The sequence below is a fragment of the Cyprinus carpio genome, chromosome A5 (genome assembly GCF_018340385.1).
Source record: "Cyprinus carpio isolate SPL01 chromosome A5, ASM1834038v1, whole genome shotgun sequence".
Classification (NCBI taxonomy): Eukaryota; Metazoa; Chordata; class Actinopteri; order Cypriniformes; family Cyprinidae; genus Cyprinus; species Cyprinus carpio.
This window is the reverse complement of record NC_056576.1, coordinates 10,915,851-10,941,871: the sequence shown is the minus strand read 5'-3', so window position 1 is coordinate 10,941,871 and position 26,021 is coordinate 10,915,851. Positions and strand designations below refer to the sequence as shown.

The 26,021-nt window shown below is 36.5% G+C and overlaps 1 protein-coding gene across 13 annotated transcripts in view; it reads right to left on the bottom strand.

The window, feature by feature from the left end:
* The window catches only part of LOC109090335 (autism susceptibility gene 2 protein homolog), a 292,074-nt gene that overhangs the window by 211,296 nt on the left and 54,757 nt on the right, over positions 1–26,021 (bottom strand). For all 13 annotated transcript variants that reach the window (XM_042753647.1, XM_042753662.1, XM_042753671.1 and 10 more), the window contains exon 2: positions 11,016–11,213. In XM_042753647.1, the coding sequence (XP_042609581.1) occupies positions 11,016–11,213 (198 nt within the window). The remainder of the gene's footprint in view (positions 1–11,015; positions 11,214–26,021) is intronic.

Genomic DNA, 26,021 nt, shown 5'->3' with positions numbered 1-26,021 from the left:
TTAAAAATAGTCCACAATTTTACTATGTGCAGAAATACAAATATCCTGCAAACAAAAACATAATAAAAGAAAAGTTAGAAGATTGATATGTGCATAATACATCAACTCGGTGCCGTTAATAAACTAATAATGAGCTAGAAATTGACATAATTATGCATTTCACTTTTTAATTAAGAGAGAGGGAGGCTAGTCTATATCAAAATACACAACATTTTATTCTTATCAGGGAGAGTGCAAGAAGTACTGTGCGAGGAAAAAGAGAGAAGTGAAGCAGAAAGAGTGTGATGTTTCCTCTGACAGCGCAGCCATGCTCGTTAAACCTTTTCTTTATCTCTTAACAATCGCTCTAATTATGTTCATTGAAGGGGGCCAATTAATCCTGCATTGTCAGGCCCTGCGGCTAAGTGTTTCTCCCACATCCAGAGGAATCTGCAATTAACACACAGCCATTTATTTAGTGACACTTCTCGGCTTTTGACTCCCTCCAATTATCCCTAATCAATGCTGCAGAGTGCTGGCGGGGGAGCAGGTAGGTCGCCCTCATTTGTTGAGAGAGGAATAAGTACACTGAGCCCTCAGCCTCTGAAGGCCAGCATGTCAGAGGAGCGATGACATGAGCCCGTCAGATGTTAAGCAAAGCCTAGCAAGAGTGTGTGTATGTGTGTGTGTGTGTGTGTGTGTGTGTGTGTGTGTGTGTGTGTGTGTGTGTGTATGTGTGTGTGTGTGTGTGTGAAAGAGAGAGAGAGAGAGATAGAGAGATAGACAGGGAGGGAGTATTTCTCACTCTATTAGCAGTTTTACCAGTCTCAGCAGATCGATAGACGTTGAGTGACGTTATCTATTTTAGTGGAAATTCAACTTGTATGTCATCACAAGAGAAAAGAAGAAATAATGATTTTAATGATTTCTAAAGTTGCAGGTGGGCTGCTGAAGACACAGAGCTGGGAGGATGGAGAGTTTGGTGATACATACACACGCACACACATACTGTACAAGCTCAGTTCGCCTTCGGAACACAATTTAAATATATTTTGGATGAAAACCTGGAGGCTTGAGACTGTCCCATAGACTGCCGAGTAAATAACAGTGTCAAGGTCCATAAAAGGTATGAAAGTCGTCGTCAGACTCCATCTGTCATCAGAAGTGCAATCTGGGTTATATGAAGCGACGGAAACACTTTTTGTAAGCGAAGAAAACAAAAGTAACGACTTTATTCAATAATTCCTTTGTCAACGGTCTCCTCTATGTCTCTCCGTATCACCGTATGTTGTGTATGCTCTTCTGTATCAGCCGTGCCATAAGGATGCGCTGTTTCTACATGTATTTAGCTTTGATTTGAGATAAAACAGCGCATCCTTGTGGCACGTATGATACAGAAGAGCATACGCAGCATAAAGTGATATGAAGAGACACAGAGGAAACCATGTTCTTTGTTTCCACACTTTTGAACGGTGGTGTGTATTATTAGAAAAGATTTATATTTTTAAAAAATACTCTTCTTTTTAACTTTTTATTCATCCAAGAATCCTGAGAAAAGATTTAAAAAGAATCCTGAAAAAAAGTCTCAAAAAATATTAAGCATTACAGCAGTTTTTCAGCCTTTCTTAAACACACACACACACACACACACACACACACACACACACACACACACACACACACACACACACACACACATATATAGATGTAAAACATTATTACATTTTAAATTAACTGTTTCTATTATATTATATTCATTTATTTCTGTGATGGCAAATCTGAATGTTCAGCAGCCATTACTCCAGCCTTCAGTGTCACATGATCCTTCAGAAAACATTTGGATTTGCTCCTCAGACATTTCTTATTATTATCAATGTTGAAAAAAGGTGTGGTGTTTCATATTTTTGTAAAAACAAATACATACAGTATAATGTAACCATGATACATTGCTCCAGCATTCTTTAATAAATAGAAACTTCAAAAGAACAACATTTATTTGAAATAGAAAGCTTTTCTTTAATTTATTTATTAATATATATTAATGGTTTATTTACTCCTATTTACGTACTGCATATTGATATACCATTTACTGTTTGATGAAACTGCATACAGTCTATATATGATTACAGTTTTTGTCATGTATCTGTCATGTATAAAACTCAGTGTAGCTTTAATATAATGGTTCATGCAAACTGCATGTTAAGTGTGTTTTGAAATCCCTTGTGCATTTATAAAAAAAAAAATTGGACACTTTTATAGAAACCTAAAATGTTATCGGAAACAAATGCCATGGTTGGAAGGCAGCTTTTGCTTTGGAACGTGCACTGATCACACAAACACTCCTACACATGTGCTACACACACATGCGAAGTAGAAAAGGGTCACCTCTAAACACGCCAGCATCTGACAACCCAACTTAGTGGTGACAGACCCAAAGAGACCCGCAAAACAAGACAACAAATCTATTCAATCTCCTGGCATGAACCGCTCACACACACACACACACACACACACACACACACACACACACACACACACAGATAAAAACATGCAGCTCTATACACACACAGATAAAAACATGCAGCTCAATACACACACATCCATGCATCCATCCACTCACTCACACACATGGACGCACACATATCCAACGTGACGCCTTTGCCTCAAATGAGGTCTTACCACATATTTAACACTTTAACCCGAATCTTTATCCCTCCTCCCACTTCCTCCTCCCGTCTGGCAATTGTGCCGCCACACACGCCGCTTCTTGCTCTCTCGGTAATCAGCTTAGCTGCAGCCTGCTCGCTTGGCCACCATCACTAGTTGGACAAAACCACAATCCGAAGCTCCCAGCAGAGCCGGTCCTAACCTTCCAGCATTCACAGTATGCCAAGGGGCCTTCATGACCGCCTTGGTCCCATCTGGGGGGCTCTATCCCCTGGGACAGAGGCAGTGATACGCCCCCTCTGCCCGGTTAACCTCTGGGGAGCTCTGGAGCTATTGTTTGTGGGCTATCAGTCTGCGGCCCTTTTGTTTGGCAAATGACAGATGCCACATTGTACACGACACACTTCTGATAAAGGTGGAGAGGAAGCTGGCGATAGGGGAGGAGATAGAGGACGGGAAGAAAAGAGAAGGGAAGGAGAGATGAAAAGGGCAGGGGATGGCGCTTTATGCCACCGCGAGCTGTCAAAGCAACCGTAATCCCCTTCAGCCCATCTATTGTCCCTCGAGCTCATAAAAGTGACATCACACTTAGGTCCGGATGACAAATGGCAATGCGTAATGTGAATATGAACAGCAGCGCATTGTGATTGCAACATCTCGCCAATCGCTAACAGAAATGTGCATGAGGTTTATAAATCTTCATAAGATTAGAGCTTGAATCTGAAGTCTAGAATTAAAGCAAACACATATAATGCTAACTGAGGTCAATTTGAGCTAAGCTACCTGAATACTTCACAAATTCCCTCATTGAATCAGCATGTTTGTGCACATTTTACAAAAAAAAAAAAATAAGAATAATAATAATTTAACATTTACCTAAACTGCAATCTGATTTGTTTTTTGGGGGAAAACAGGTGCACGTTGACTAGTTGAAGTACTAGACTTTCTTACATTGAGCACCACAAACATTTATACATCTAGCAGAAGCTTTATACCTACAACACAAAAGGACACCACCCTGCTTCTGCAGTACACTGAGTCCTTGCGTGAAGACACAGTGCCCCCTAGTGGCCTAAAAGCACAAAAAGACCCATAAAAGACTGAAGGACTGCAAGATGTTCATATGCTATAGAGCTGTAATACTCCCTTCCCCCACATTTCTCATGCACTTCCTGTCCACACCAGCAGGGGACAGTGGTGTACAACGCACATGCTGACCAAAAGCACACACTAAGCAAAATATTGGAGTCTCTACTAAAGAAGAGGCAGAAGCTGCTTATAGTTTGGCACTTCTGTGTAACGTAAATGTGGGCTGTAAGATATTGACCCCAGATCAGTGCTTGCGAGCCGGTTAAGCTTCGTGGAATGAGTTTAATCTGATTGGTTTAAAGTGATAATCATCTTAAATGCATCTGAAAGCAGTTTTACCAGGTCAGAGACACAACTCAGAGGGAATATAAAACATTAAAGGATTACAGTAGTTCACTTCCAGAAAAAATAAATGTCCTGATAATTTACTCACCCCCATGTCATCCAAGATGTTCATGTCTTTCTACAGTCAAAAAGAAATTAAGGTTTTTGAAGAAAACATTTCAGAATTTTTCTTCATATAGTGGACTTCAATGAGAGCCAATGGATTGGCTTCAAAGGGCTCAACACGATCCCAGCCAAGGAATAAGGGTTTTATCTAGCGAAACAATCTGTCATTTTCTTAAAAATAAAAATGCATACACTTCTTAAACCAGTAATGCTTGTCTTGCAATAGCTCTACGATGCGCGTCTGCAACATCACACATTACGTAATTACATTGGAAAGGTCACGCATAGTTAGTTTTCGTGTGTGTGCTCCGGTTCAAAAAGATAAGGTAAGGTGAAAAACTCCATCTCATTTTCTCCTCCAACTTCAAAATAGTCCAGCATCAATGTTTTACCTTTTTTTTGTAAAGGGCATCTGACTTTCTTTGCACGTTCGCTTTTTAAATACTGGGTTGGTACTTCCGCCCACGTTACGCGTGACCTTTCAAATGTGATTACACAATGCGTGAAGTCTAGTTAGTGCAAGAAGAGCATTTGTGGTTTAAAAAAGTATATACATTTTTATTATTTTTTTTAGAAAATGACCGATCGCGTCACTAGATAAGACCATTATTCCTTGGCTGGGATCGTGTAGCTCCCTTTGAAGCTGCACTGAGACTGCAGTTTGGACCTTCAACCCGTTGGCCACCATTGAAGTCCACTATATGGAAAGAAATCCTGGAAAGTTTTCCTCAAATTTCTTTTCGACTGAAGAAAGACATGAACATCTTGAATGACATGGGGATGAGTAAATTATCAGGAATTTTTTATTCTGGAAATGAACTAAACCTTTAAGAGAAGCACACACACAAACACACACACAAGCTGGCTGGTGGTAACCCAGACGTGGCTTTGGATCTACAGTCAATTGAAAGCAAATCTGCAAAAGCTATTGTTTGCTAGTGGTGAAGATCTTTATTAGATGAACACAGCGTGTGCTGTCTATGGTTCAACAGGTATAGATAGTTGAATTACTGAAATAAATGAACTTTTCCATGACATTCTAATTTATTGAGATGCACCTGTATATATATATATATATATATATATATATATATATATATATATATATATATATATATATATATATATATATATATATATATATATATATATATATATATATATATATATATATAAAAGAGCATAAGAGGCAACATAATTTGCAGTGAACAACAATTTTTTTTTTATACACAGGCATGCTCAAAAACAGTTCTTATTATTATTAATGTTGAAAACAGTGTTTGTAGCTTAATATTTGTGTGCAAACCGTGATACACTACTATTTACACTATAATTTAGAGAAAGAAAGAAAGAAAGAAAGAAAGAAAGAAAGAAAGAAAGAAAGAAAGAAAGAAAGAAAGAAAGAAAGAAAGAAAGAAAGAAAGAAAGGCTTATTCGGCAACAGAGAAACCTTTAGTTTTAAGCTAGTTACTCAGCGGGCAACTGAGAAAATAGCTGCCGGGGGTGTTATAATGAAAGGCAATTCTAAAAAGTCTAAATGGGGAAAGATCAAAAAATTCTCCAAACATTTTAATAAATTAGTTCAAATGAGTATTACATTATGACAACTATGGTAAAGTTTATTTTTCAGGCTGGTCCAGACTGTACAGTAAATCACACACATTTAAGAATAAATCAACAGATGAAGGTGATTGGCTCTTTAAACTGAAAGGTGGGACTTCCACCTTAATGAGGTTAGATGCCACACTGAATTTAACAGAAATAAAAACAAGGCTGTAGGAGATAGATTTAAAGTCTTAACAATGGCAAGCACTGTATAAAGGTCCTATATCACATATTTGTTCTTTTATTCCTGAGCCTTGTTTATATTCTTGTCAAATAATTAAATATAGTGCCTTCCTGAGTAAGTTCTATAACCACTTTATTAAGCGGTACAGTTTCTCCAATTTAAATTCTTTCAAATGGTCCGTCTCCTCCTCCTTAAACTGTCTGGTGTGTAAATCACATCTGAAGCTACGCTATCAAAAAGGAACTTCCCTCTAGCTAAGTACCAACGGTTCCACATTCCAGCTCTCAATACGATCCAGCTCCTTTACTACACCACAATCTAAGCTTCTAGATCTTGAACAGTGCAGACTGATGTTGAACTGAACTGTTGTCTGACTACTAAACTGTTAAGAGTAAAGTATATTTTCACACTACAATAGACATACACATTAAAACACAAAGTCTCAGCTCAGCGTAACCAACACATCAAAACTGCAAAAGGAAACCAAGTGTAAAGCTGTCAGCATTAAAACAGAACGAAAGTGCACTCAGCATGCCAACTCTAACCTCTTTCTTTAGCAGCTCAGCTACAGACTAAACCAGACAGACTTTTTCACACTTTGGTCTTTTGCATTTCTCAGTGCCCGTTGTTGCATAACTATGAGAACTCATCTCATATCAGACTGAGCAATGTGCAGTACTTCAAATATGCAGACTTCTCCTTTCTTAGAATCTGTCAGCCATAGTTTCTGGCTGTTGAATACAGGCCGGGCAGCTAATTCTCAACCTTGCAAGTGCTGCGGTGGGCGAATCCCTATCGTCAGACATCTGAGCCTGGGTGAAATTACAGCTCGCTCTTTCAGTCTCTCAGCTGCTATTAAACAAAGTGAGCGTTTGAAGAATACGTCACAAACTGTAGGGCATAAATTGTACAGGGGGCTGTGCAATACTGAACCAATTTCAGCTTAAAAGGCCAGAAATGCCTTGAGTAAGCAATACATGAGAAAGATCTAATCAATCTGGTACAAAAATCGGTCCCAAAAATGGAAACTCAACATTGCTGTGTGTGCATTCAAGGTTATTCTCAATTTTCTGTGCATACTCTGTTCTGTTAACAGTAATGTGCAGTGAGCCAAGGATCCTTCAAACTCAAATGAAGTAGGCCTGCTCTGTGTTTCTCTCTTAAAAATTTTGAAAGGCATTGACTCAGATCACACCAGAATTTTTTTTTTTTTTATACAATAACTATTGAGTGTTTTTGTGTACTACTCAACATCTACATGCAAATCAATAAACTGAGAAAAAATTATTCTGTAGTTTCACCGTCTGACATGCACACATTGAATGAGATTACTGTACACTTGTGTCCACTGTATTTCAATGTAAAAACCTCCATCTTATTTCTAGCCATCAGTGATTCATTAAAACCAGGCTGTGTTGTATAAAGTCAATGTTTCTTTACAATGCAAACACAGATTAGGTCTCATTCACAAAACTAAACACTATTTGCCTTGCTCAATTAATGTTGTGCTAATACTGCCTACAAAAATAAATTAAATAAATGCAAATAAAGGACACTATCAGCAGATCGGGTATCAACAGATTAGCTTAAACTGGTTGGCCTATGCTTGATAAACTACAGTAATACTTTACATTCTTTACATAAAATTGCATGTTGCAGTAATGATTACATATAATGATCCTTTAAACTAGATAAGTACACTTGGAGAGCCACACTTATGCACACTGCAAAAGATAAGAAGTTTTCATAGTATCTTGAATAAGTGTATTGTGTCTTACTGCACTTAGATATTTTCAGCTTGTTTATACTTAAAACTACAAAAATAAAAAATAAGTGCAGTAGGAAAAAAAAACAAAACAAAAAAAAAAACACTCATATTAAAGATGCAATCTCAGAAAACAAGCCTTAATATCTTATGCCATTTTGCTCCAAAAGTAAATTCATCTTGTTCAATGATTTTATTTAGATATTTTAACTGGAAAGTTTATATATATATATTTTTTTTTTTTTTTTTTTTTTTTGTATATATATTATATTGTTATATATTTTATAACAAGGCCTGAGAAAAGAACTTAGATTTGGGGAAAAACATCAGTCATATTTAATGAAGTGTGCAATTTCTGTGCCATTAGAATCATCAAAACAGAACTGCAAGAATAACATCTGCAATTATTTTGAACAATAATGTAAGTAACATTTTGATAGAGTTAGAGTGTTTTTACTTTTTTGAAGGAATCAATGTACAAATGGTTTACTTGCAGTAGTCTCTGCATATTAAGCTGGGACAGGAGAGAAAAATGACACACTTCAGCTTTAAGAAGACTGTGTAAAGTTAGACACTTCTAACAATCTAATCGGATTTGCCCTTTAGCTGGTGCTTCTGTAACTCAAGCAGAAGCTTCCAGTAATTACAGAGAGGACAGAGTAACTTGAGGTTAAGTGTCTAAGGCACAATGGCAATACTTTGTAGATCACTTGCGGTGACCTATATCCATTCGGTTAGCTGCCCATACCCTTAACCAACAGGTTACACCACCCCTCACTACAGCGTTCATAAGAGTGGCTAAGATCTCCGTATTTCACGTTTCTCCTGTGCAAACTGTGTCCTGGCCCTCAGCACTGCTGTGGGTGATGTGCCCTGAGGGGCGATAACCTGAAGCACATCAGAGAGCACAACAGTTACTGGATCAGCTATGAGTTTAACTTCACACAATGGAGTTTCTGTCATGAAAGCAGAAAGGAAAAGATTCCCTTGAGTTACATGAGCTCATCATGAAAAATCATGCAGTTCTGTGCTTCTGTGTGTTTGGCGGGCGATCTCTCTTGCTCTCCATCTCTCTCAGACCGGTATGAGCCAGTCAGTGCTAGATTTAATACTGATGCTCCAGGGGACGATGACACTGGATCCAGCAACAGACCAATCACTGCTAAAAAACAAGTGTGTGTGTGTGTGTGTGTGTTTGCGTTCCAAATACACTCAGTCATTCAGTATTTGGCTTGTCTCTTAAACACACAGACACATGTTTACTTAGCTATCTAAATAGGGACTTAAAACAGACTTCTATTGTTTTTTTTTTTTTATAAATATAACATTACCATAAATTAAAAAGGTTATTCAGCTGCCAAACATAGAACAATAGATAGAACGACAAAACTATAGATGGAAGGACAGAACGATAGATCAAACAATGGAATGATAAGGGAATAGATCAATAGAATGACAGATGTTTAGAACAACAGATTGATAGCTATAATGGCAGTTAGACAGAACGATAGATAGATAGAACGATAGACCGATAGAACGATAGATAGATAGAACGATAGATAGATAGATAGAACGATAGAACGATAGATAGATAGATAGATAGATAGATAGATAGATAGATAGATAGATAGATAGATAGATAGATAGATAGATAGATAGAACAGGAGATAACTACATATAGATACATAGAAATATGCCTCAATCAGGTCCTGTGGACTAGTGTGGAATCCATGCTGCACTGCATGGAGATCTGATTTTTTTATTTTTTTTTTTAAGACAGCATATGAGTAGCTGAGTCAATGAACATGTTCCACTCACTCATTATGAGTTGCACGGGTGAAAAAAAAAAAAAAGTTAACATTTAAATGCTTTGATGAATCTGTCTTCATGTGTGATCACGGGCAGTTCAGAGACAGAAATTGAGCCGAGCTGTGCATCAAAATCCCCAACATGCTGATCAGAGACATGCTGTGTGTGTCCCTCTGCATCTCTCAAGCTAGGAAATATAAACACACACACACAAACAACGGCCCATGCACATACAGTGTCTCCCCGTCCAGATGGCTGCTTTGTGGAGAGCCTTCCGCTCTGCAATTACAGCAATATGAAAGTGGCTTTCTTTTTTTCCCCATTATTTCTGATCAGAGAGGGAAACGGAGATGCCAGCGGGTGTATGAGAGTCTGATAGACGCCCACGCAGGCTAGAACACACTGCATTTAAACGCACTGCCAGTGCGAGCGCACGCACAAAGGCCCGTGATCAGAGAGAGATTCCATCTGGAGAGAGGCTGCTTTATATGCATTGGGCTACAGTGATGGAGAAGTCCTCAGGGGAGGGTAATCAGATGGCTCTGGGAAGAGGCAAGTGACAGACGCAGGATGAACCATGCTCTCTCTGTCCATTTTGCTTTTAGTCTGGCCTGATAATATTCTATCTCTACTCATGGTGTCAGAAAGCTGTCCTTTTAGAAGTCTTGGTATGAGTGACAGAAGACAGAGAGTAAGGAAGGAAAGAAGATCATAGGTTGTGGTTATGGCATGTTAGCCTATTATCTGTTAGCACCAGGGAAGTAGTGACCACTATACACTTTCGGAAAGTTTGTCACTGGCACTTTAAACAGACAGAATGATTGCTAGACAAAACAACAGCTAGACATTCAGACAGACACACAGACAGAGTGACAGACAGATAAAACGACAGAAAGATAGATAAAGATTGAATAACAAAAGAGATAGAATGATAGCTAGAGAGATAGACAGAACAACGGACAGACTGATAGACAGAAATATACGTAGAATAATCTATGTAACTAAATAGTTAAGCTTTGGTGCTCATGAAGGCAACTTGAGTTCAAATCTGGCTTGTGACATTTTCCAATCCCATTTTCTCTGCTTCAACACTATCACTATCAAGAAAAGCTACAAATAAGCCAAAACGAGGCACAGAGAAAATGGATACAGGAAGCGAGAGATGGTTATATTTGTTCTTCTTGGTCATTAACAGCACACTATGTGGCTTAACCACAGCTCTACACCAGTAATCTGTCAGTCGCTGATGTACTGCTGTCATCTATTCATATGCAGACACCTCACTGGTCCCTTCCAGAAACAGCAGGCATTCAGTAATGACTGCCAATGCCACATTAATTTAGTCAACACCGGTCAAAGCCGTCAACACTCAGGAACAGGTATAAGATCACATGGGTTCTGAGCGCTGCTGCTCTTGTCCATCAAGCATTCCATCATTTAGCCTGCAGAAAGAGATGACAGACTCACTCGTTTGTTCTTCTTGGAGTATGTGTTCTTCAGCAGACGATCTTTCACCCGCTCCTGGTCTCGCCCCATGCTGGTGGCCAGATTGCCGAAGCTATTCTCGTCTATGTCAGGGGTCACATTCTCCTCGGCCTCCTCCTTTCGTTTAAATACAATCTCCTCCCATTTCTTCTTTTCCAGTTTAACCGAAACATTCTTGTTCTGATAGGAGAAAAAATGAAAAGGACAGAATGAGAGATGATATCCACTTGCTCTGCAGGTGAGAGGTTTATGGTAACAGTTCAATTACTGCAAAACACATCTATATGCACAGAACATCAAACACTTTTTAAAGACTAGGAAGAGGGAAGAAAAAGGAAGAGGGAAGAGAGAAACGATAGGAGTGGGAAAAGAGCAAAGGAGCAAAAAGGAGTGTAAAGGAAAAGAAAGTAGCAGAAATTAGTAGAAATGAGAGGAGTGGAAAAAAGTGGAGCTGAGATAAAAGGAAAGGAGCAGACAGGACAGGACAGGACAGGACAGGACAGGACAGGACAGGACAGGACAGGACAGGACAGGACAGGAAAGGAAAGGAAAGGAAAGGAAAGGAAAGGAAAGGAAAGGAAAGGAAAGGAAAGGAAAAAAAGGAAAGGAAGGGAAAGGGAAAGGAAAGGAAAGGAAAGGAAAGGAAAGGAAAACAAAAGGAAAGGAAAGGAAAGGAAAGGAAAGGAAAGGAAAGGAAAGGAAAGGAAAGGAAAGGAAAGGAAAGGAAAGGAAAGTCCTGCATCTGTTTCATGTTTTTCCTTGATAATCAAAGGGTGACTCCAGTATGTCTGATGTCATTCTCTGTTTCTACTCAATTATTGTGTGATTACAAGCAAAACTCAAAGAGAAAAAAACAAATGTCAAAATACTGTACAGCTCTGTAAACATGACCTTGCCTTTTGAAATGAACTACAGCTACTCACAGTTAGACAAACATGGGTTCAGCTCATATAAATAAAGGCCCATTTGCAACAAGCCAAAGACCACTGCAAGATATCAAAACAAATCAATGTATTTGAAGATGAAATTAAACATAACTGGAGTAAGATTGTGTACAAGATTGTACACACTTCCCGGTTAAACATTCAGAAACAAACTTTTTTTTTTTACATTTTCTACCTCCATACTGTTTTGAAGCAATGGCTTTTTGTGGCATTTATTTACATTGAAACATTATCAATTAAAAGTTTGGAATGGTTTATGTTTATACTGTAGATATCCAGAACATGCAACTCTGCCTCTGTAGGGTAATATTCACCAGGACATGCAATTTAATCAGGGTTATATTTTTTTACAGTCTCCTTCATCGATGACCTATCAGACTCAGGACATCCAGAGGACATAAAGCCTAAAATAGGAAAGCATAGAGGTGGGTGGTATGGCACTATATACACCTAAGTAGGGCCCTATGATTTCCGTGATGCGGAAAACGCGGATGGAATCGCGGAATCCATTCATAAACAGAATTCACAGTTTAACGTGGAATGTCACGGAATTTGTCAAATTTTGAATGAATTAATCAAAAGTAGGTCATTACACTTATATCAAATCATGATATAGCCTAGTATCTGTAACTATTAAGCCGCAAAAGTTGATTTAAATATGAATCCTCTATGTTCCTCTGTTAATGAATGGCGCAGATGTGCGGTTTCATCTACTACACACATATACTGAAGCGTGCATGCGTGACGCTCGCAGTGATTTCAGCATCTGCCGTCTTACTAAATGAGGACGTAAACACATGAACAACATCTCCAGAACTGCTCTGAGAGTCACTTCATGAGCATTTGAACTGTTTGATTGGAGTAAAACTAGCGTCATATCACATACACAGAACTGTAAAAAGGAGTGAAGAAAAATTTCAACGGAAAAAAACAATAAAGAAAAATTTAAATGGAAAAAAATTAAACGGAATTTAGGAAAAAATAAAACGGATTTCATGGGGCCCTACCTAAGCGTAGCTTGCCGCTTTAGCTTAAGGGGGCCAAACCAAGCCAGTCGATTTGGTTAGTCATGCTTTAAAATAAATTTAATCTTTTCAATAGTACACTTACAAAGTCACACTCCGTGTTTTTACTATGATTCCACAAGAGCAGAAGCAAGGGCGTGATGTTGTCATGGCAACTAGATACATCACACGTGAATTACTTGTGGCTATGACTATTTTTTTGCTGTGGCTAGCAATAAACACATTGAAAATAATGCCTATAAAAATGTTTGTCCACAGAATATCAATTTAGGCTTTTCAAATTAAGGAGTGAATTTTTGAACCACTGCTTTAAAACAGACATCTGTTGACATTCAAGTTCAATGCCCAATAGCATGCACATAAAAATGTTAAGTAGGCTTTATCATTGTTTTTTGAAGAATTAATCAAAAGTAGGTCATTACACTTATATCAATCATGATATAGCCTATTATCTGTAACTATTAAGCCGCAAAAGTGATTTAAATATGAATCCTCTATGTTCCTTGGTTAATGAATGGCCGCAGATGTGCGGTTTCATCTACTACACAAATATACTGAAGCGTGCATGCGTGACGCTCGCAGTGATTTCAGCATCTGCCGTCTTACTAAATGAGGACGTAAACACATGAACAACATCTCCAGAACTGCTCTGAGAGTCACTTCATGAGCATTTGAACTGTTTGATTGGAGTAAAACTAGCGTCATATCACATACACAGAACTGTAAAAAGGAGTGAAGAAAAATTTCAACGGAAAAAAACAATAAAGAAAAATTTAAATGGAAAAAAATTAAACGGAATTTAGGAAAAAATAAAACGGATTTCATGGGGCCCTACCTAAGCGTAGCTTGCCGCTTTAAGCTTAAGGGGGCCAAACCAAGCCAGTCGATTTGGTTAGTCATGCTTTAAAATAAAATTTAATCTTTTCAATAGTACACTTACAAAGTCACACTCCGTGTTTTTACTATGATTCCACAAGAGCAGAAGCAAGGGCGTGATGTTGTCATGGCAACTAGATACATCACACGTGAATTACTTGTGCTATGACTATTTTTTTGCTGTGCTAGCAATAAACACATTGAAAATAATGCACTATAAAAATGTTTGTCCACAGAATATCAAATTAGGCTTTTCAAATTAAGGAGTGAATTTTTGAACCACTGCTTTAAAACAGACATCTGTTGGACATTCAAGTTCAATGCACAATAGCAGGCACACAAACATTTCATAGCCTATTAAGTAGGCTTTATCTTACTGAAAATGGTTGATTAAGCAGAGTAATGTAAAATCTATGTCTAGGTTTTGTTTTGTGTAAATCAAATAACATTTGGATGTAAATAGTCCTCTTCCTGACATAAATGTAAAACACCCAGCCACTACAATGGAGTGTCCTGTAGATCACCTCATCAAGCACGGCATCCGCATCTTCATCTGACTTTATTCTGATTAGGTCCAGATTTCTCTACAGTTGTTAAATGTTGTAAAAAATACTGAATATCCAATAGGCAAGCAGTACACTATAGAGGCTACAGCAAACTATTTATTTTATTTTTTTTCTTAAAACCATGAGTAAAATACATTTTCAAAGGTCATCACAGTTGAAATGATGCTAATAATAAGCTTCAGTTAAGGAAAACCCACCATTTAAAAAAAAAGATTGGCAAGGGTGAACATGCAACACAACAAAACCAAAGAAAATCTTACAGCATCTGAAAAGATCCTGGTATTTCGAATCGCTGGTGAATGCTGGGTCATGTGGTGTAAATTAGAACAGCTCGCTCTGAATGACCACAAAGCCGAGCAAACACGACAAACCAATGAGATTTGGTGGGAGCGGGAAAGAGTTTATTCCATTCCATCATACTCAACTAAACCACCAGCATCTGGTCAAGAAGCATCTCCTACAATCTGGCAACCAGGGCTTCCACAGGAATATCTGGCAACATAAGATTCACCACTACAGGAAATCTGTGATTAGTCAGCTGATGCTCACTATCCACTGTTCCTTTTTGTCCATGACTGAATCCAACATAACATAAAAAACTAATCTATGTTGAAAGAGTATGCGTGTTTGATGTGTATGTGCAAAGTTTGATATGTTTGAAATTTGCAAAGACTTTTGATGTAGTATGAGTTAGTGGTATGTTACAAAGTTACACTTAAAGAACAATGAAGAAGTCTGTCCAAAAGAATAGATATCAATAGTTTAGAGGAGTTAACCTGATCTGCCTTTTAGCAGCCACAGCAGGAGATGCGAAAGAGATTAAATATTGATCAAATGACACAGTGGCTTCCTCTGAATAAAAGAGAAGACAACGATAGACAGTCTGTGTGTTCAGGTCTTTCAACAACAGTTTTAGCTGTTTTGAGAATGTGGTTGTGGTGGCTTAATGGAAGAGTTGCACGAGAAAAATAGAGAAAAGAAGAGGAGGAGAGTGTCGTGTATTGTGTTGTGTATTATTTAGATTGTATTTAATGAAAGGATTTTGGTGATTTTATCATATAAATATTAAATATATGCTCACCAAGGCTGCAGTTTTAAAATAAAACATATAGTAAAATAAAAAATTTTATATAAATGAATATAATCTATTTGAATATATTTGTAATTTATTTAAGCTGAATTGTAGTCATTACTCCAACCTTCTGTGTCATTTGATCCTTCAAAAATCATTCTAATATGCTGATTTTCTGCTCAAAAAACATACACTTATATCAATGTTGAAAATGGTTATGCTGCTTAATATTTTTTTTTATTGAATAAAACATGATACATTTTTATTTCAGGATTCTCAACTTCTCAGGAAATTCAAAAGAACAGCATTTATTTGTTTAAAGTTTTTTTTGTAACAGTGTAAAAATTTATGTGTATATATAAATGTAATTACTACTTGTTTCTAAAACGTAAATTCAGAATTTACGACAATTTAAGAATTATGACAAGAATAACATTTCAGCAATAACCAGTAGTAATTACATTACATTAATCACTATGCTTTGACAAGAAAACAGTGGTTAAGATGTGCCTCATTTAACATATACCTTCAAAAAAGCAGTTCTTTTTACAATAAAGTCAAAGAAGAATATCCCAGATTTCATTTGTATTGCATCTTGAGTTTGTGCTGCGTTCTCTGTGCTGTTGAAAACTTTACATCATCATAATTGCACTAAATTTAAGTCAGAGCATAAAAACCAATGTTCAGAAATGTTCTGCTTGAAGGAAAACTATCTTTTGATACAAGCAATAAATCACATGACTGGTACTTTACAGTGTCTCAACTCCACGATTTATCAGTTCTGCTGCCACACGTCCTCAAAAAGCTGTCAAAACAACTACGAGAGCCCTCCATCACATCTGTAATTTATTCCCAAAGAGTTCAGTGAAGTCAAAGCTGATATTTTGGTTAATGTGGCATAAAGACTTCACAGCTGAATGTCTGCCGTGCCACACAAGACAGCTTTGATTCTGTAAGTCAACATGGCTTCATCATTGGAACACCTACACAGGCATCTGACACTTCCTGTGCTCTGCGTCAAGGAGAAAAAGCTAGTCAACTGCAATGCACATTTCAGCATTTCCACTAGTTTTCCTACATGCAGCCGTCAGCTACTGATCTCCGAGCTGCCTCAGCTATCCAGAAGTAGAAAGATAGCGAGAGAGAGAGAGAATAGTGAATGGATGTTGCACAAAAGACACACTGACTGTTAAAATGGAGTGCAAGAATCTCTCGAAGTCCTACACCTCCAGCATTCCTCTGGCTGTTCTGCACGACAACTTTTACATGTGGTTTCCTAAAGAAACTCCACAATGTCATGTTTTAGAACCAGGAAATATTTCAAGGAAACGTGGTTCAATTCAAGACTGTACCTTATTTTAAAGGGTGAAAATGTAAAATTCCCTTTTCAAATAACTACTTAATGTGCAGTGAAAACAATAATGCTCATAATTGGAGTTAAAGAGTTGAACAAATCTAAACTTTAGCATGTAACATGAAAGATATCTCAAATTGTGTGGTCAGTTGAGGAGAACTGTACTAATACTTTCCTAAAAACCAATCAATTGGCCTTAAAGGAGGGACACAAGCCAGGGATCCTGATATCTTGGTGAGACTGGGTCAGTACACAACCACTTAAAACACCCAGAACACCCTAGAAACCACATAGCAACACATTCAAAATAATATAAAAATCTAGTTCTTTGGTACTGTTAGTGGTGCAGAAAATACATACAGCATTGTAAAATTTTATTATTTTTATTATCCATGGAATATAAGATTCTTAATGGTCTAAGTAATTATATTTATAATAATTTATACATTTAATTGTGCTTAACTAACATGCAAAATTTAGAGACATAAGATTAATGCATTTTTTTAATCATAAAAGTAGTGTATCTTCATAAAACGTTTTTGAGGTTTTCGACATGAAGTGTGTAATTTAATGAAATGAAATAAAATAAAAATATACTTTTAATTTCCTTCCTTTAAAATAAATAAATAAATAAATAAATGTATACCACAACTATTTAAATACAAAGTCAAAGGTTTACCAGTTCAGTGTTCAACAATAAAAAATTTTATGGTCTCAAAGCCAAAAAATAAACTTATTCAGCAACACATTCTGGGGAAAAAAAAAAATAAATAAAAATAATAATAATAATAATAATAATAAATACATAAATAAATTTTTAATTTAATTTAAATAAAAAACTACATAAATTGCACAAAAACAATTAAAAATTAAATAAAAATAAATTAGTTTTCTACAACACTGTTTGGTGCTGCTAGTAATGCAGGAACTAGGCCTACATACCGTACATTTTCAGTAAGTTAAATTTCTCATTTAACAGATTATAAATCATTTAAAATTTCCTTACTTTAACATTTTAACCCAAACATTGTTAGTACTTGCATCTCTTTAGTAAGCCAAAATAAATGGCCATTAACTTTCTGAACCCCATTAAAGGTTCTGCAGCTAATATCTTCCTTTCGAGGAAAGAGAGATCATTGAGCTAGTTTAATAGACTGCATCTTACGACTCATGCATCTGGCAGTAGCCTTTGTGTGGTAATACCCATCTGCATTATTGAACCGCCAAGATGTAGTGAACTCCATTAAGGTATCTTAAATTATTGCTTTGCAACACATGATACAATTACACTAAGTGGAAATGTGTTTTATGCTATTTAAGCGATTTTCTGCTAGATGTGCACTAACTGCCTTTGCTTTGGTGAAAGCCAATCCACCAGAATCAATTAGTCTGTGGGAATATTCCCACCCAAGCAGGCAGCCCACAAACTGGAAAGCAAGCCAATATACTGCTGCTGATGGCCAAAACGGAGAGAGAGAGATTTGTAACAGCACTTCAGAAATATTTATCCATGCTCGGAGGGCACAGAGACTGCAGATTTATGTGTTTATGGTGAGCTGCTTCTGCACACGCTCAGATCGGTGGAATAAATCACTACATTACTGAGCAGAGTTAAATTGCATTGATTTAGCAGAGTGTTCGACACTGTGCTGGCAGTCTGTGCAAATGAATGGAGTTGTCAGCTCCTGCACATGGACACACACACACACACACACACACACAGGCACACACATCTTTAATTAAGTCACACTGAAAGCACAATTTACAGTGACAGGCAAAAGCTCTCTGAACAGTAGAGGTCTGAAAGCAGAGCGGCAACTGAGTATGTGTGCTCAGCTAAATATACCTACAGTACAAGTGATACATAAACTACCAACAGGCTTACAGTACTACAGTAAGTATGAAACTCAAATATAAGACACATAATAGCAAATTGCACTTTCTGACATGTTTGTCAGGGGTTAAAATTAATTAGGGCTGTCAACTGACAACAAATAATAAAGTTAATTGTTTTATATGCCGACTAATTAATCCAATTAATCACATAATTCCATATCAATATTTTCTGAGAAAAGTGTCCATATGACGATACTTAGCCATGGGCAGGAGAGGCTGTGCATTTAATTCTTCCAGGAAGAAATATAAATTGCTTATTGCTGTTACATTTTTAAAACAAGAGCAGTAAAATTATATCAACACTGCATTAAGAAATAATTTTATTATTATTTATATCTATATAAACACACTCTCCCTATGCTATAATGGGTTGGACAAAGTGAAAAATGTTTTTTCCCCAAGAATATTTCCAAGCTTCCAACGATGATACTTAAAAGACTACAAAATAATAAAATTAAATAATAAAATAAAAGATAATTCAAAAAATGGCTTTGGAACTCAGGAGTTTTATTTCCATTGCATATCAATAAATCTATCACTGATCTTAATTTACACATACAAATCAATAAAACTGGCGCAGATCAAAAAGTTCTATCCACAACAAGTCTGATGCAGTTATGACAAATTATAATTAGTGGCTGACCAATATATTTCGTTTGTAATTATCAGCATTGGATGATAAATTTCTCTGTTTGGCCAATGTGTCTGTGCTGCTTTCACTATCTTTAAATGAAACAGTGTGATATCATATTTATTGGCTCTATATTTGCCATCACCCACCTTGCTCTTTAAGATATTGGCAATAAAAAAAAAATATATATATATATATCTTGTGCCTTGAGCATTACGGTAAGATGGTGTAACCAAAATAAAAAGGGAGGGGGTGGGGGGATTTATTAAACACAAAATGAACAAGAATGGCACCGAACATGATTTTTGTGCCAAACATATGGACTTTGTAGTGAATGAATTTTTGAAATTTCAGTGAGGAAGTGAGAGTTGTTCGTTTTTCTGGTGTTTGAGTTTTTAGTAATTAGTGATTCTAGGTGGTCAGAGCAGAGGAGTTCTGTCTGTTCCTCTCTCTTTCCCTCTATCTGCACCTCTCTGTGTAAGTGACCAAGCAGGAGGCGGGTTGTTCCAAGTCATTATAAAGCATCCACAGACCCGAGAAGGCTAAAACTAGAGTTTTGGCTCATTACTTTGATTCCCCATGGAGCTCTGCAGGAGAATCTCCATCTGAAAACACTACCTCAATTTGGGCCCAGTGCCCTGACTCTCCCAGTCTCATCTGCCGATTCCACTGAATCAGCTCCTCTAGTTACTGCCACAGCCTGTCCCTGACTCTCAGCCTCACACAATAGCTTTGATTTAACATTTGGACACTGAAAACCAGAGACAAGGAACTTAAAGTCAGCTCCATTCACTGATTTGCCAACAAAACGTAAAAAGTAGAATCTGTGTATAAATTGGTTAGATAATACAAGCCATAAGAGACTGTGCTTGACACTAACATCACCAAAAAGAAAATGGTACAGTTTCACAAGGTTGCTTATAGCTTTTACATATGCATCATTTGTGTAATCATAAAACTGTACATTTCTGCCATATGGACACAATACACTGACACAGTCACCTCTAATAATGTAGTAATGTAGAAACATTATTTTTATTTTTTTTGTGAAGCTGCTTTGAAACTACACGTATTGTGAACAGCGCTATATAAATGTGAGTTGAATTGAATGAACATATTTCAAATAAAATTACATAAATATTCCATATATATTATGATGATTATTTATATCCAAGTACACACATTCCACTATAATGGGTTGAACGGAGTGAAAGAAAGCAAGATAAAAAAAGATAGATAGAACAATACACGGAATACAGAGTTTGGACATAAATGTGTGTTAGCTGTGTGTGAACACAACCACCCTACAATGAAAAAATCCACCCACTCCTTATTTCTTTAATCCCCAATAAACCAAATCAGTCTCATTAGACATGCTGTTTTGATTCTTTGAGCATTTAAGATGCAAGATTTTTATTTGTCACATACATGGTTATATTGTGACATTGTGATGTTACACTGTTTAGGCCCCGCCCACAGCCACTGACTTACACTGCCATATTGGCAGAGACCCCGCCCTGAGAGAGCCTGAAACCCCACGGTGTTTATCTTCACGCTAGAGCATTTAAAATCAGCATTCAAGTAAGAAATGTCTTCTTATTAAAGCTATAGAAGTTATTCAGTCAAGAGCAGTGAGTGATTTTCTGTTGTTATTTATTGATTGGGTCATATTAACAGCGTAGACAGCAATACATACTGTATATTATGCTGCTGTCACTAAATACACAGATCTAACATAAACGTGATTTCTGTCCCAGGTGTTTACCCTCACAGATATAACTGACTGTATTTTTGTAACGTGTTTTTAACATAACCTTTGTGTATTTGACAGTTTAAGCGCAATAGGACATGAAAGAGAACTTACTTTAGTACTCACGTGCCGTGAGACAGCTGCTTTCTGTGCGCGTGCTTTGGATGTGCGCTCAGAAAAAACTATATCAGAAGTTTGAACTGATATGGCTTTAAAACTCATGATTTCAGTGTGATATACATGAAAATAAAAACCAAACAGATGTTTTTTTGGCAGAGTATTCGAGGCACAGCCCTATTCTGGAAAAGGAGGTGGGGAGCAGCAGCTCATTTGCATTTAAAGATACAGGAACGAAAACAGCGTGTTTCTGCTTGCACTCAAAATAGGCATTTTCAAAATGATATAATAAATGATCTTTGGGGTATTTTGAGCTGAAACTTCACAGACACATTTTGGGGACACCTGAGACTTTACAAGATATTACGTCTTGTAAAAAGGGGCATAATAGGTGCCCTTTAAAAATAAGCAGTTACTAAAAAATTACTTGAGATCTAAATGAAAGATTACATACAAAAAGCTGATCTTTTTCAAAAGTATGTATTTTATGAAAACATTCAAAATGTATCTTAAACACAAATCCATTTATTTGATTCTACTCATTACAGTAGAAAATCATTGCAGACTACCCTATCAACCGCGTTGAGCCTGATGAAACATGAGGATTCCCAAACTAGCAATTGAATTTATTTAATAAACTCCAGTCATCTTTTTAATAAACGGCAAGGTGTCATTTACTGCAACAGAACCAGATGGAACATTTACTACTCGCAGCTAATGGCTCCGGTGGGACAGGCCTCGTTACCATCACATCTCAAACACTATCAGCGTTAAACCCATTAACCATCCTGGTCCTGAACTGCACATTTTGAATGTGTTTTCTTTTCTGACACATCCACCTCAAGTCTTGAAACCTCTACTAACTACTCTTCTTGCATAAATGTGCTGTTGCTTTAAGAGGGTTCAGAGCACTGGGCAAATTTAGCCCATGCTTGGCATCCTCCAGTGACTCAATAACTGCTTCCTGCTGCACTGCACTAGCTTCCTGCTGTGAGGTTCTTGAGAGTGAGGACTGACTGGGCTCAGAGGAAAATGACAGTGACACTGCAAAACAATTCAGCCTAAAAAAACAAGGTCAGATTTTAGGGCTATTACTGTCAAACTCTTATATAACTGCATTCTTCCTTAGTGAAACCAATGTTATGGTGTTTGGAGAGTCAATTATCCAGAATGCACTACAAGGTTAGTCTTTACTATGTTCATTGCAAATCATTCATCCCGTGATGCCTGTCACTCAAAGAAAGCTGTAAACTATACAGAGAACCAAGAAGTTGGTACTTGAATACTAATTGTTAAAATTATTAAATTCAATTGCTATTTATTTTTAGATATAACAATATACACTTAAAAACTAAGTTGTATATAAACATTTAAATTGAACAATGCAGTTTACATATGTAATAACTTAATTATGTTTCTGACATGATTATTTTATGTTTTTTTGTTAAAATATAAATGATTAAAAAAGTGGTGACCATAAAAACTTTCTCATGACAGATTTATTTAAACATACATTAAATAATGAAAACATCACATACAGGTAAAAATATAATAAATATGCAAGATTTATTTAGCTAAAACACTATATATCCACGAATCGTCTCAAAAATGTTTACATAAATATGATGTATTTGGATGCTAAACTATTATTTATTATGCTTTGAACTTCAAATCAAACACATCTTTATGCTCTCAGACGGTGCACCCATGCTCCTCCAATTATCCATTAACAGATTAAATAATTAACATTCGTTAAGAAAACTGGGGCACAAATTCTTTCTGGGGTGGGGCATGCCCCCTTTGCATCCAACCCCCATCCCCCACCACCCACCGCACCGGGTCTGTGGGTGACACACAAGTGAATTAATTTACTTTTGTATATTTCTGCAAGTATTAATGCAGTTCCTATATAAAATAAATAAATAATTCAATTTGACATGTGCAAAAGCCTGGGTGCCTTTCCAGTTTGTTGACTAGTGTTATGTTTTGGAAGGTCTGAGAACATATTTGACTAATTAAGCCTGCTGATGACAAATCTCTGACTCATGAATCTCTTGGAGAGTTTTGCTGAAACACGGTGTCCATGGGCTTATCCAACAAGCTGTGTGAAGATCATCATCTTTCAACAATTCAGACCTATGACAAGATATTAAAATTCTTTAAAGTATGTTTTAGCTTATATAATGAAAAGGTCAAACTTCTTATTGGTTGAAAAAATACATTTATGATTTAACTTGATCGTATGATAAATCTACACCCAAAAAATAGGTAGGCCAAGTACTGTTGCCCTTTTGTTGGTTTATTGTTTCTATTGTCACTTTGGATAAAAGTATCTGCTAAACAATCAAATGTAAATGTGCATGCACGATTTCAATCCATCTGGATTACACAATCTTAACATACAGTAGCAAAATAATAAACCTGACACATATAACATGATACATATTTGTCAGTCATACATAAATGAAACAGGTAAGATTTCTGAAACAGTACTAATAAACTGAATGTGTTTTAAACACAGTAACCAGGCTTATATATTTAACATCAATAAAACCAACTTGTTTCAACCTCATACATTATAATAACTAATTAAACATTGCTTGTTACACAGCTAGCCATATTAGAACCACATTCATATTATTTAACAGAATAAACATAATTGTTTTCATAATGTACTTATGCTGATTTGAATAAGTGCATTTTGAAAATGAGTATTAAAAATCAAATAGGCAGCGGACAAATGGTGCAGAAATCCTTCATGTTTCTTAACAGTTTCAAATTTATATACAATTCAGACATATAAATCCAAAAATATTTAAGGCCTAAATATTTTTAAGTGCAAAACAACTGTACTGTAAATGCTGTAGTATACTTATTCCATAGGCCAATGGAACAATCAGGCTGCCACAAAAATTGTCAGCACTCAGGCCCTGCTGGTTTAAATGATATGTGAATACATTTGTGACAAATGTTCATTTTTGGGGTAAACATTGCTCTAGATCACGTGTGTCCAACCCTTCTCTTGGAGGCCCAAAATCCTGCAGATTCTGCTGAAACCCTAAACACAACAAAACCAGCTAATCTGGGTCTTCAGGATTACTAGAAACTTCTAGCCGAGCTAAACTTTCACTGTTGCTCTTTGGCAAAAGAGTGGTTCCTTATACATAGCCCTCAAATCTAACTTTTTGGCTACCATAGAAGATCTTTAACCACAGAAAAATACTACACCATAACTTATATAAGAGAGAGACCATTAAGTCTACATATTCTATAAATTAAACTCAATTATGCAATGCTACATACATCCTTCGCTGATGGGTAACATCATCAGAAACTATTTATACTATACTATTTTTAATCTGATTCCTTTGGCTTAATGACATTCAATTGTTTTAGCTAATAATAGCTCACTCTTTCAACTAGGCTTGACAGAAACATGTATTACAAGGTTAAACATGTGCAACAAGCCCTTCCGTTAAGTGGCACATTCATTGTGAACGTGTGTGTGTATGTGTGAGAGAGAGAGATAGAGAGAGAGAGAGGGATAAAAGAGATCTTCACTTCAGTAAACCTCAACCATCCATATCGCTCTCATATCTTTCATAGCGTTCGCTGGGGAAGTACCACCTTTGACCTCTTCTCTCTCTGTGCCTGTATACAATTTATTCATACAAGATCTCAACTCTTCTCAAGGGAGAAGGAAAAAATCCCATTATTCCTGCATCTGAGCTGCCCAACCTCCAAACTAAATGGCTTCTCTCATTCAGCAGTCAAAATGAAATTGTCCTCCAAAAAGCTCTAGTACATTTCAGGCGGTCGACACTGCCGTGTCGGAAAATTCTGATCAGCGATGATGTCATAGCACAGCGGTTCTCCAACACTGTGCAGTGGCACCCCGGGGTGCAGTGAAAACAGTTCCACACAGCCTCCGGTTCCTCGTGCTGCAAAAGCAAAGACAGCCTGCCATTTATTGTTATTACATCTGAATGTATGCCAAAGTCAATCTCATAAAGAAAGGGCTGTTTCATTCCTAAATTAAAAATCTTAGATAGCGTTTGCTGGGCTGCCACGATTTAAGATCCAGTGCCTGTCAAACGGATGTTTAGTGTGTATCTAAGAAGGTGACCTGCTGATATTCCTGATTTAATTCAGCTGCACACTACTAACCTCACACCAAATCTAGTGTTTTCAGATGTAGCATTTTAAATAAATGTGAGAAATCCACTAGAATAGTTTAAGAATTCAAATATATTGCTATAAGGCTTTGTGTTACTCAGACAGGTAGTAAAAACATATTTGACTCAAAAACACAAGAATTTGCAGGGATGCACTGATATAAAAATTCTGACATGATACTGACATGGCGATACTTCTTTTAATGTTATAGCCCTTAACCAATAAATGGTTGATTTTTTACTTAATTTAAAATAAACATTGAAAACTATATCAATTGTTTTGTAAGTATCGTTTGTTTGTTCGTTTGTTTGTTTGTTTGTTTTCTATTGTATATATTGTTTTGTAAATGATACAAGTGAATTTAGGTACCACGACATTATAATGCACATTATGAAAAATGTATATTTATTTTGAGATTTGCTAAAGTTTGTATTTAACAGATTTATTAAACTGAATAATGTTTTTTAAAGATTAACTTTAAGTGAGCATTAGATGATGGCAAAGGAAATCTAAATGTAAAAACAAAAAATATAGATAATAATAATAATAATAATATTGTTGTTGTATATAATATATATATA